Below are 13,395 nucleotides of genomic sequence, written 5' to 3' on the forward strand. Positions count from 1 at the left end.
CCTGCTGAAGACGATACTGCTGCCAACAATGATGTGATGAAAGTTTAACTTTTAGTGCAAAATCTACATATTGCTTAATAATAATTCATCTATTTTATGTAATATAATGGAATAGATCCACTGTCTGTCTCACTAAGAAACTTCCTAGTGGATTTCCACCTTTCATCTTTCTCTGCAGGGTTTGTATGTGTTTGCAGTGTACTTTGTCATGCACAGCCAGATGTGTTGGCTGACTAAAGCAAGTTACACAGTGGAGATGAGCGGCCATGGTGGGCCAGACTCGACCTACCAGAGAGGAGGACCCACCACTATAGGGGGCGACATCAGCAAATCAACTCAGAATCTCATCAGTGCCATGGAGGAGGTACACACACACACACACACACACACACACACACACACACACACACACACACACTCGGAGCCTAATAAACCATTAGAGAGACAGATCCACCAATTGTAAATACTCGACTATATGGATATTTTACAGAATGTCTATAGCATCTCAGTCAACTCAACTATTTTGTCCCTGGAGAATATCTTATAAGTATCGAGCTGGTGGGAGGGGTAGAAAAAAATAAGAAAAAAGGGGGCCAGTTTAATGTAGTTATTCCTGGGAACTCCCATCTCCCTCTTCCTTTCCCTGTCTTTCTCCACACAGAAGAATTCAATAATCTTGTTTTGTTCAGGGGAGCACACTCCTGGCTCTCTGAGGTCTGGTCACAGCCTAGAGAGAAAAATAAGAGCACAGACGGTTGAATAGCTTATTTGAAAGGTTAGAGTTATCCGCTCACTGTCTCCCTTCACACTGGATGTGACAAATCTGAGGTGCCAGGTAGTGCTTCACCTTACCAGGACACTCTGTACCTGTTACAGCCCAGCAAGACACAGAAGCCTGAACAACACACAGACACATACAGTTATGAGAGATATCATAAAATCTAATACAGTATAAAACAACAGGGCATAATGGATCCAAGAAAAAGAATGAGAGCGATACAGACACATACAATGATGTGCTTTTAAAAAGTCCCTATAGTCTGTTCCTTCTTTTTATTTCACTCTCTGCCATCATCACCTGCCTGCTGCTGTTTGGATGTGTGAATAAAGTGTTTTAGGGAAAACCTCATATCCCGCAAACACTTGGGTTTTTTTCAACTATCATGCATTTTCATGTTCAGTAGTTTAAAATAAATGTATTATGCCAACGACTGCACTGCATGTGATCTACCAGGAAGATTACAAAATAAAAGTCTAGGTTCAGTCAGTTTTTACACAAGCCTGTAGATTTTGACCTCTGTGTCTGTGTGCGTGTGTGTGTGTGAGTGTGTGTGTGTGTGTGTGTGTGTGTGCCTATGCACATACGCTCATAACCCATGCATGTGTGTGTGTCAGGTGTCTGCAGACTGGGAGCGAGCATCGCTGCAGCAGAGCGGTCAGCCCAGCAGTGTGTTTAAACCCAGCCCTGTGATGGGGACATACTCCACCGACGGTGGCTTCATCAACACCAACTTGGTCACTGCAGATGACGAGTCACAGGAGTTTGACGATCTCATATTTGCCTTAAAAACTGGTGAGGATCCCAGCAGCTTAGAGATAATACTGTGCACTCACAATTCATATTGTTTAAGTAGTGTAGCATGTGTAGTGTAATATGTTTATCTCTTACACAGTATCATTAATTCACAAATGACTTTAGGTTTCTTTTAAAACATTTTAAAGACAAAAAAGTGCCATTAGTGACCTCAAAGAGGTTCTGAACTGTACTAAACCTTTTTGCTTTCCTTCTGTATCTGATACATCAGCATCTTCTTGCATGGAAATCCAGCTGCCGTTCACTCTCAAAAAATAATGTACACACAAATATGTTGCATTTATACATGACCACTGCTTTTATTTTATTTATTGGTTTAACCTACATTTAAGCAGGAAGGTGCTATTGAAGTTTAATAGGGACCTGGCCAAGATAGGCAGTAGCATAGACAGTGGGGTTTGCAGCAAATTACACTAAAGCAAAAGACAGACACACAGTATAATACTGAATTTCCACTTGGGTATCAATAGTGCTGTCACAAAGAGAGAGTTTCCAGTTCACATCTGGAAAAAGCATTTAATAAAATGAATTTCAGTTAGTCAGAAACTTGAATCAAGGTCTGACTGCAAACATAAAAACATCCTGTGACTTCCATCCACTACGTTTCCATGAAATACAGAAATAAAGGTACTGTGCACTGTTCAAAAGGTCACAGCACTCTTTCACAAGCAGCAGCCATTTTGTTTTTATATTAAATGAAAACCACAACATGCCTCCAAAATAAAATCTTTTTAACTCCAGGTGTGGTGCATGTAGCTTAAAGTAAAACAAAAAAATCTAACAAACAAAAAAAGAGTTTAGGCTGATAATAATAAAACTCTTCCCTTTGTTGATTTACTGCTGAATTATACAGTATATAGTGTATATTTTAGCATTCACTTTAGTATTTTGAATACATACAGTATAAATAGTGTCTAGCATCTATTAGTGTTGGTCCTGCTTAGTCATTCCTCTGCTGACTCTGCTGCCATGGAAACCATTCTTTGTCTATGGCCACCCGTGTTTAAAGAGCTGCTCACTGATATACACATGTCAGTACACAGGCAAACAGTCCTCTCTTCACTGTCAAACCACTGATTTCCTCACAGCGTCTGAACGAGAATCAGACATCAGAAGCCTCAGTACACTGGGACACTCCTCTGCTGTTAATGTGAGATCTTTCCAGACAGAAAAAGACTCCACTGGGCTAACACCCAAAAAAAAATAAACAATCTGGAAATGAAAAAAGAAAATGAACAGGCTATGAGGCCTTAAAGCAATATGATTGTTAAAGACCGTTTTTGGTAAATGAAGAGTGAAGATGTCAAGAGCGTCCCTCATATGTTCGTTTTAAGGATAAATTTGTCACCAGGAAACTTGAGTCATCAAGTTTCTGTACAGTTGAATAGTTTAAATATTTCTGTGTTTTTTTGTTGTTGTGTTGTTTTCTGGTTATTTGTTTCTCCAGAGATTACCATCAGTGCCTGTTACCTTCCACCACTAGCGAGCTCTCTAGCTGATGTACAGTTCCAATGTGATAAGGTCCTAAAGTTAATTGGACAGAGTCAGGTCACACTGAATTTCCCAGTTACTCTCTTGGGATTCTGGAGAACAGAAATACTGTAACTTCCAATGACAATAAATTAATCATTAACGGTTACTGAGCCATGCCAGGCCTTTGAGGACTCTGAGACCATTAAAGCTACACTTCTGAGGTTTGAATTGGTTTTGCAGAGAAGGTTATTTGTTTGTATCATAGCAGCAAACCCACATCAAACATTATTTTGGTAGAGGCTCGCAGTCTGTTCAGACAGCTCAGAGCAACATAGCCCTCTGGGAAGGAGAGCTGGAGACCTGCTAGTATGCATCCCAAAAAACAAAGCCTGTAACCATGGAAACAGTCGAATTAAAACCCTGCCCAATAGATGTGAGTTTGAAAGAAGGATGTTAATAAATATCGAGAGAGAGAGTGAGCATCACACTAAGTAACAAAGTTGGACATACGAGGGTCTGCAGGCTTCATTTGGTAGTACCTGTTAACACACGTAGGCGTGCACGTGCTCTCAGCACATGTACTCTATGTAGTATAACTAAGGGCTGATCATTAACATGTGGGTTTTATTATTAAAGGGCAGGTTTTTTTTATCACTCATCACAAGGAGCCTTGACATACTTACATCCTCTGGTTATGTCAGTGGAGTCGTATATCATCCTGCAAGTTTCAGTTCAATGACTACAGCAAAAAATTCAACTTAGGATGCTTAATATATAAAGAAATGTACCGCTAATGTGTGATATTATGATGCCGATGATGCCCAGCCTAAGAAATATTATCAAAAAGGAACTTAAATGTTTGTCATCTTAATAATACAAAAGACATTTCTGAATATGGATCTAGATTTGCTTCAACGTACATAGTGATTTTTTTTCTCTCATTCCAGTTAGTGCAGTAGTCCATACTAAAACAGTGAAAATGTTTTTAAAAATCTCCCAACATGGAAAAATCTTTGCAGCAGCTGCTGAATCAACACAAAAAGTTATCCGTTGTTTCTTGATCCACTGCCTAACTTTCCTCAAAAGCACGCTGCACTCCAGAGCTCTGAGAACATGGAGTACCCTTCTGGCTGTGGTAACTATACAGTAGAGTAGTTTATTAGGTGGCCCAGCTGCTGAATATGTAATACACAGTACAATATGAAGAAATCTCTAAATATACTGCAGAAATTCTTGCATAGAGTATGTACATGAATTTATAAATACAAAAACACTGATCTTTTTTGGGAGGTTGAAGTGTAATGTAAGTTTTTATGTCTGTTTTAGGGACTGGCCTTAATGTCAGCGATAATGAGTCCATCCCTGGAAGCCATGAAGGAGGCAGCGTAACCAACTCCCAAATAGTAGAGCTGAGACGAATTCCGATCGCCGACACACACCTCTAACCATTTCATCTCCTATCGATCCCATTCTTCATATCAGAAAAATTCCAACACCATATTTTTATATTATAAAATGCTTTTGCACTAAAACAGTGTTTTTGATTAGAAGATTTTCATATAGATGTTTGATACTGTATATGATTTTTGCTGTACATGATTTTATAAATATATATATATAAATGACCCTATACATAAATGGTTTACTAAATTAATTTTTTTTCTAAGTCCTTGATGGAATTGCTTTCTGAATGTCTATTTAGATTTTTTTTTTTTTTTTTTTTGTAGAAACCTAGCAAAGGAGATAGCCAGATGTGTCCCTTTTAGAGGTTTTATAATATTGTTAATAAATAATTTACACTCTGATGTGCTGATTTAATTTTTACTGCTTCATAACAAAGAGAGTTGGTACAGCTAACGGATGGGTAAACCTGTCAAAGAGGCAGAGGGGTGCCTCTCTGATGGTTATGTCTTTGTGGCATCAGAGGTCACACCCTCATAATGTATGGTTTTTGTGACTGATCACAGGAATTTTGGAAACAGGTTCTACGCCGAGGAAGATTCCGACTGCGCTGCTGGAATCCACAGAAAGACGAAGCATGAAACTAAGAAAAATGTCAGCAAAGCAAAGCACATTAGAATGTGCAGTAAATGTTGACTTCTATCAAATTTAAATCCATTTAATTCATTTATTTTGTCATTTTGCTCTGTGAAGAATCACCATGTTTGAATGTAAACACAGATGTTCTCTTTTCAACTGCGACAGGATCTTTGAACCTTTTGGAATCTACCATCTACTTGACCCTTGGACTGACCTTTAACCTGTGTCCTCCATCAACTAGACTTCTTAAGAAAGAACAAGAATGTGAGATTTGCAAGAGGACTACTGAATTTGAGGAGCCATCCAACAATCCATTTGTTTCCACTGACACAGTTCCTTGATCATTAAAACTGCTTTCCAAGGTTCATGGTGGACGTTGAGCTCAGGATCCCCTGAGATGAGAGCTGAGCAGCAGCAAAAGATGAATATGAGGTGTGTTTTGAAATCTATGGAATATATTGATCCTACTCTCACAGTCAACTCTAGTGCGAGAGATAGAGTAGCTGGAAGTGCAGAACCTTTCTTTTGCCACTTTTCTACCCTTAAGAGACGAGCACAGAACAATCATTGACAGTGGAAGGTGGAGAGATTTTTGTCAGACACCTCTCTTGAAAAAGAAAAAACAACACATCCCAGAACATGACAATGTTCAGTGTGCATGCCTTCTATGTTTTCTGCAAGATGCTTCAGTCATTCTGGGACCCATTCAGAGTCTTTCCTCAGGGATCTGAAAGATAGCATCGCTGTAATGAGCCTAGAAGTCATTACTCCACTGAACAAGATAACATTCCACTGTTTAATGGCAGCAGATTCTGTGTTCTCCAGCAGCAAAGGAGTCTGTAATACTGCAGGAAGAATTTCTGATTGCCATCGAGCATTTCCAACAGAGCTGCTTTTTTTATTTTGTTTACGTCCTTTGAAGAAAAGCAGTTAAGACACAAGCTATTAATTTTCATGCATTATTGTTGCCTGCCATCATGGCAACGTTATAGGTGTGACGTATTTCCTTTATGTATCTATTAGAGGGAACTGCATTATGTCAGTGTTTTTAATGAGACAGTGCCTCATAAAAGCTGCTGTTGACTAGTTACCTCCTTGGCATATTTGATTGCGCATTTTAGTTAAGTAACCACAGGGTACACAGTCTTGCCACAATCTAAATAATACAAGAGATCAAGTGGAAACCCTAAGAAACTTCAGCCTGTTTCACAAACACAGTTTGAAAGCGCTGCGGATCGTAATCGGTGGAATATTACATCTCACAAACAACTGTTGCTTACAGTTTGCAGATAAATTTGCATGTTCTACACTGCTCTTGTATGCTCATGCAAGTGATACGTTGGCTCACCATAATGGGGAAATGGAAATGGGCAAATATCTAGCCTGGCTCTGTCTAAAAGTAACTAAATCCACCTGTCACCTATACCCATTAACACTGTTTGGTTAATCTTTACAGAAACAGAAGCGAAAACAACAATTGCAGTGACAGGGGTTGTGGCTGATCATTTTTTGATGTTTCTGGGTAAACACAGAGGATCTTAGGATAAGCTTTGTTTATCAAACTGTTATTATTTCCCAGGTCAAGAATGAACCTTCAGTACAATTAAATCTATAATGGTCAGTTGTGGAATAGGTTCTTCCTGTTGTTTCAAACAGATACTTTGAGATTTGTGATTTGTTTTCTGCTAGTACCATAGAAAGTCTCAGATGAAATGAACAGAGCTTTAGTAAATGTGTTCAGGTTATACAAATTGACTCTCTTAGCCCTATAGGGAAATACAATTAAGCAGCCACAGCAAGCAGCCCTATGTCCCAACCCACTGGCCTCGGTCTCAGTGACAGTAGCCTGCAGGCAAACATGTTTATGTTGAGGTCCTTGGCCTCCTCTCGCCTGTGTTCCCTCTCTATCTGTCTCTAAGGGGAACAACAGAGACAAGACAACAGACAACCAGACAGCGGCTGACTCAGAGCTGGCTGACTGTCTGTGGATGCTCAGATCATGACTCTGCACTTCTAGCTCTCAGTGAATCACCACATCATTGGCACAGGGTTAAGAAAAAGGAGGGGAAAGAGCAAACTCAGGGTGAAGAGTGCAGATTCCCATCAGTCATGTAGGTCCAGGAACTAATAGTGATCTCTCTCTTTTAACATTTCACTCAGCTTTGTTGGTAAAGTTATGATGAATGGGCTTTGTTCTGCCAAAATGCATGCATTTGAATTTTGCAATATTTTGGAAAAAAAAAGGCAGGAGATGAAGTTACGGCATCGAACAACAAGAAATGACACCGTGTTTAATTATATGCTTTCTGTGATGTTCAACTAAAGCTGACAGTGATCTCCATGGATGACATCATTCTTCAGATTCAATGGAAAGGGTGTGATGTTCTGAAACATAATAATGCCACCTGTTCTCAACAACATGATGATTGTGAGAATGACTGATTATCAGTGCACAGATTAGGTTTATACAATCTAGTAAGACCTTTTAATGCAACATCCAATACCTTGTCCCAAACTATAACAGAGTGACCCAGTTTCATGCACAGATTAAAGCCTGGTGGCAACAGTCTTCATCTATTACAGCAAATCAATACAGCTTTTACATCCTTAAAATTATCTTTGCTACATGTGCCTTCTTGTGAAGAGAGTCAAGAGTTAAGAATCTTTATTGTCATTATGCATAGCACAATGAAATTTTTTCCAGCAGCTCTTGCCTTAAAAGACACATTATTTACATAACACAAAATTGTATAAGTCAGTATAAAAATATGAACAAATAAAAAGGGATGTGTGGGTCCAAATCAGGTCAGCAGCATGTTACCAGCAAAGGAGTGAAGTAACATTATGAGGTGCAGCTCAGTGCAAATCTCAGTCTTTAGGAGGAGGTGTGAGCATGGGTGTGTGTCTGCAGAGGTCTAAAGTTCTGTCTGGGAAGACACATTCAAAACCTTGTCACTGAAAGTCTCACAGAGTAGCAGACATTACCTACCTACTCTAATCATACTGTAGAGGATTAACTCAGATAAGATCAAACTGAAAAGTAGTAATGCATCTAACCCTAACACCTAACCCGAACCCTAAGCAGACAGATATACACTATATAGAGTTCTGCCATGCATGCATATCTTACTTTAACTTACCTAAGAGACCAACACAATGTTTCTTTCCATGCAAAGAGAAAGTAAAACAATCAACCCAAACCTTTTCAGGCGATGTTCACTGAAGGATTCATTGTATTATGCACATTGGACTTGTACTCCCACTATATTCCCCATGCTCCTGTCAGCCTTCGCTGAAACACATGACTGAGCAACAAAAGTAGGACACAGGGTCAGCAGGAGCTTCATTCATGTATGCAAAACTACATAATATGAAGGAAAGTGCGTCATAGAAGGCTGAAAGTAAACATGTTCAAATGAAAGTACTGAGGCCAGGGTGCTTCTCTGCATGCGTTTGCATATATTAAACGTATGTGTCCTTCTTCCCTCAAGTCCATGGAAAGAAACAGACCATCATCTTAGTGAGGACATGATGCAAATATTTACTTACATCAGTGTACATTCATATGTGTGTGTCTGTGCAAGGATATGCACATATTGTATTGCCCCTCATCAAGATGGCAAATGTTGACCTTTTCTATAATGAGATTAGAGCATGCTTTTCTTTCTACACTTCAACAAGCCAAAGTGATTCAGTCCATCTTGTCCTCGACTGCTGATTACATTGCACTCATCACTGCTACACTGGTGTGTTTGACATCAGCAACAGGTCCTGGGGGGTATCTGGTGGCTTCAGCAGTGCCAGTGGTGTCACACTGCTTGAAAACCGAATATATGTTCACAGGTGATTAGATGATGACTTACAGCCTAAAATGGAAGTATGAATCAATACCTCTTTATTAAACGACCTACAGTATTTAATAATCGATTTAGAAGTTGAAACCAGTGGCAGTGGTTTATGATCAATATTTCATAAATCATTTTTTGAAGAAAGACGATTATTTACGACAAACACTGTAACTACCTTATATATTTGGAATGTACTGGAATCAGACTTTTTCACATCTGTTTTATTATGTCATGGAAAATATATAATATACAGTATATAAAAATATATATATATATATATTACATTCAAATCAGAACTAACAACCAAGCCAAACACTTTAACTGCACCCTGGCTGTGCGATTACTGCGTTCTGGCTTTGTGCTGTTGCTCAGACTGCGCTGCACTGTGGTTTAATGCTTAAACTGTAGGGCACCATCACACTCACTGGGTGATAACCAAATGAATGCACGAGACCTGAGCCTGTGAGCCTGAGCTAGATGTCATGACAGCCACAACCAGGCTTCACTATGACTAAATATAAGTTTGTTTTGTTTTTCTCTAGCGGTTAGATTTTTTTCAGATGATGGACAATAACTGTACTGAGGCTCCCTTTAAATCACATATTCAAATTATATTACATATTTCTTATATTTGTTTTGATAAATACTGCATTATATGTTATTTAGCATTAAACTGAACTGACACTGTACAAAAAGAGACATGTCATGTTTATTTAGTAAAATAAACTACTAAAAAAGGGGGAATAACACTGAAGCAGATGCAGTTAAAAAGAGTACTTGGAAAACCAACGAATAAACATCCAACTCACTCTGAATTCATTTCAGGGTCTCTGTGCTAACTTATCTTAAAGTGGATGAGATGCACTTGAGCAGTCATATTGTCCTCGAGTCCAACATTCACTCCTGTTTTTATTTTTATTTTGAAGCTGCTGACACCCAGGTGACCTTTGGACTCAGAGTCCAAAGGTCAGAGAAATTAAAAGAGAGGCCAGAGGGAGTGTCAGTGGGAGCACTTGAGCAAACAAGATGCCTTAAGCCACAGACATAGACATCATAGATCAATAGCATGTTGAATGAAATGAGTAGGCTTTTGACTGAACTTGACAGTGGGGTCTAGCATAGCAGCCCTGCATGATGAAGTCAACTGTAGGAAATAAAATTTAAAAAAAGAAGAAACAGAGGAAAAACAAACTTTATCTGTGGTTGGCTGCTAGATCTTTTTCTGATTCCTCTCGTTGTTTCCATGACACATTAGTGTCCACAATGTGTTGTAGCTGCAGGCTGTAGCTGCTCTATGAAATGTGATTCTACAAAATGAAAGGCAACACTGTCTGTGGTGGCCTTGCCAACATGGCTGCAACTGAAGGGTTGCATGTAGCCAGCGGGAATAGGCATACAGTATCAAGTCTGAGAAATGACACGCTGTCTTGTTCTCACTATGTCATCTGGGTGGCACAAAACTCCATGGCTAATTCGTCAAATGTTACAAAAATGATGGGATGTAAGGTTTATGCAAGTGTCAGCTTTGGTTAAATGTTAGGGTAAGGGTTAAAGTTAAATAAGTAGCAGTTCTGGTTAAGGTTAAGGCAAGTCTCCTGAAAATGAAGTCTACTGTATGTACAGACCCTTTAAGTGAGGATTGCAAGTGTGTGTGTGTGTGTGTGTGTGTGTGTGTGTGTGTGTAGGTGCACACACTTGATATTACTCACTAGTGTTGCAGTCAAGGCCACCCAAACAAGACCAAGACTAGTGAACTATCAAACTATCATATTCAGTTTAACTCCACTGGTCTGGTCTTGGCCTTGACTTGGTCTTCATCCCTTAAGTCTTGGTCTTGTCATGGTCTTGATATGCTCCAGTCTTGGTCTTGTTTAGCTGGTCTTGACTGCAACATGATTACTCACACTGTGGGGACCTGAAACCTGTTTACACACTCACAATGTGGGGCTTGGTCTTTACAGTGTAAATGATATGCATGTGTGCATACTATTGCATCTATGCAGTGAAGCCAAATACAAGCAAAGCCTTGTTAAAGTATTTCATAATGACCAGCTATTTGTGGCAAGGAGGAAGGCCAGTTACAAACTCTAACTTCTCCCTCTCTCCCTCTATGGATCTCTCTGTCACTGTGGTGTGCACACAGTAAAGCAGGCTGAGAGCAGCTCTTGCCTATCACCCACCAATCCTTTTGGTTGTACAGCATGTGAGAGACGGAGCGCTGTCCCATCCTCTATAGAACATTTATGCCCACATTTACCACCACGGCCACAAACATCACCATCGTCCTGCCCACGATCATCATTGACATGAATAAAGTTCATGCCTCATCTTTATCTTTACCACCAAATGTTGAGAGGTAACTTTGCCAGATTAAGAATCTTTTACACAGACCACACACCTGTTAATTTCCTACTTTCATTTCTGCTGAGTCCTGTTTACATCAGTTCAAAGTAAATCAGTATAAATTACTTTGCCATTCAAAAGAGTACACGTTTACCTGGAATGAAAGAGCACCAGCTGACCTCTGTGATAAGAGAAAGTCATCACACCACACTGGTTTGTCTTTGCATTTAGCCACACTCTGGGTTCATTAAGTTGTTCTTATGCACCAACAGCAGCAGCAGCATTACATGAGGCAGAGCAACCGGCCCAAACAGGCTCTCGCTCTGTGTGAGAACAATACTGGTTATTATATATCCATGATGAAAAAGTCAAATGTAAGGCAATCAGGGCAGGACCTGAGCGTTGGTGGGGAGAAAGCTGTCTGACCAAGCCAACAACGGTGTTATTGTGATGAGGGAGGAAAAGCCCTTGGATCAGAAGTGCAGCTCTGCATCCAAGAGCTGAGGACACACAGCACTAGTAGTAAAGTCATTTTTCTTTTAGTACATTCATGTCTTTCACACAGATCAGTGTTATATTGTTGGTAGTGCCTGCAACAGCTTTACCAGGAAGTGTGTATTTGGAGTTAACGTGATCTTTTTATGTGCTGCATGCCTCATAGGTCATATTGTTCACAGTCACCCACCTGTTGTTGCATATCGGCAGGTGTGGAGAGCAACAGAAAGGGCCATGCAGCGTGTGGTCCTAGTGGCTTTGAAGTAAGTTGTGTGGGTGTTTACAGTAGGTATTTTAAGTGGCCACAGTAATGAAGCTCAAATGTGTTTTTGTTCATTCCAGTTCTTTATGTCAGTAGGTAAAATGTATTTCAGTGACTGTAATTTCCTGTCTCAACATGACTGTTATGTTTTAAAGGGGGACCCAAATGCAGACTCAGACTGATGCAAAGTGATGGAACAAGGTTTTAATTTGAATCCACTACAAAAGTAAGTGATTAAAATAACAACACTCAAGACCCAAGAAAGCTCCAATATAACTTAATATAACACAAATATAGATAAATAAATATAAATTTCCCTCAGGATCAATACAGTATCTATACCAAAGACATTTGGAGAGAAACAGCAAACAAAATCACAGTCAGGGAACAATGCGATAAAGCTTGAACATAAGCACTTAGAATGGCTAAACAGTAAGTCAAAGAAAGTAACCAACAAAATACAGGAGGAAGCAAAATCAGAGTAACCGCAGTTATGTTCGTGGGTCAATTTGACCCGCAACATAACAGGAGGGTTATCTATAAAGTTCCATATTAAGTAGCATTTGAGTGTTTTTAAAATGCAAAAATACACTTTACTGTAGCAGGGTGCTTTAAACGTTGGGCAACAACAATAACAACGTAATGTCGACACATGTTTAACATTCACCTCATAAAACATCAGTGTCAAAAGTCTCTTCATCCAGTTTGGCGTGAAAAGGAGGCTGAACTCAGGAGAGCCTGAGAGCAGTGAATGAGCCAGTCATAAGATGATTGCACTGATATGTGTCACACATTCCTTTCTGTCTGCTCAGCTCAAAGTGGTGATGAATGAAGCTCTTTGCAGCCCTCACTGCTCTAACTCTGCTCGTTTAAAGGGCAAAGAGATTGGCCACCAAAAACTGACTCAGATGAAATGAGAGAGGCCTTTTAGTGTGATTTTTTTCCCACTGGGCGGCCACTTCATATGATTTAAATGAGTCACAGAACTGGAGCAGACCGGGCCAGGCTGCCCCTGACATAAAGTGACTCATGTCAGTGTGTTTGTGTTTAAGAAAAGACAGTAAGGACAGAAATACAACAAAAACAGTTGAGGACAGAGACCATCAGAAAACCAGCCTCTTTTATAAAATTAGATATCTAGTTATAATTGAGAAAGAAAATAAAAGTGACTGAAAGGAAAGCTGCTTCCTTGAAAGTAAAGGGAATAAACACAGTAAGGTTCTGCTGACTTTACTATATTGAAGGGAAAACTGTCTCTGTGTGAGTGTGCAGTCAGATGTCAGAGTAGGAAGTCGTATGAGTTATGTCTTAGAAAGTTTCAGAAAGGGGTTGAGCCTCTT

The 13,395-nt window shown here is 39.6% G+C and overlaps 1 protein-coding gene across 1 annotated transcript in view; it reads left to right on the top strand.

Moving 5' to 3' along the window:
• Positions 1–4,672, top strand: part of adgrv1 (adhesion G protein-coupled receptor V1) — a 95,170-nt gene extending 90,498 nt beyond the window's left edge. The window contains 3 exon segments of the mRNA XM_020594633.1: positions 179–364; positions 1,396–1,573; positions 4,394–4,672. Of these exon segments, the coding sequence (XP_020450289.1) occupies positions 179–364; positions 1,396–1,573; positions 4,394–4,512 (483 nt within the window). The 3' untranslated portion in view covers positions 4,513–4,672.
• The last annotated feature ends 8,723 nt before the right edge of the window (positions 4,673–13,395 follow it).

This window comes from Monopterus albus, unplaced genomic scaffold (assembly GCF_001952655.1).
Source record: "Monopterus albus unplaced genomic scaffold, M_albus_1.0 scaffold23.1, whole genome shotgun sequence".
NCBI lineage: Eukaryota > Metazoa > Chordata > Actinopteri > Synbranchiformes > Synbranchidae > Monopterus > Monopterus albus.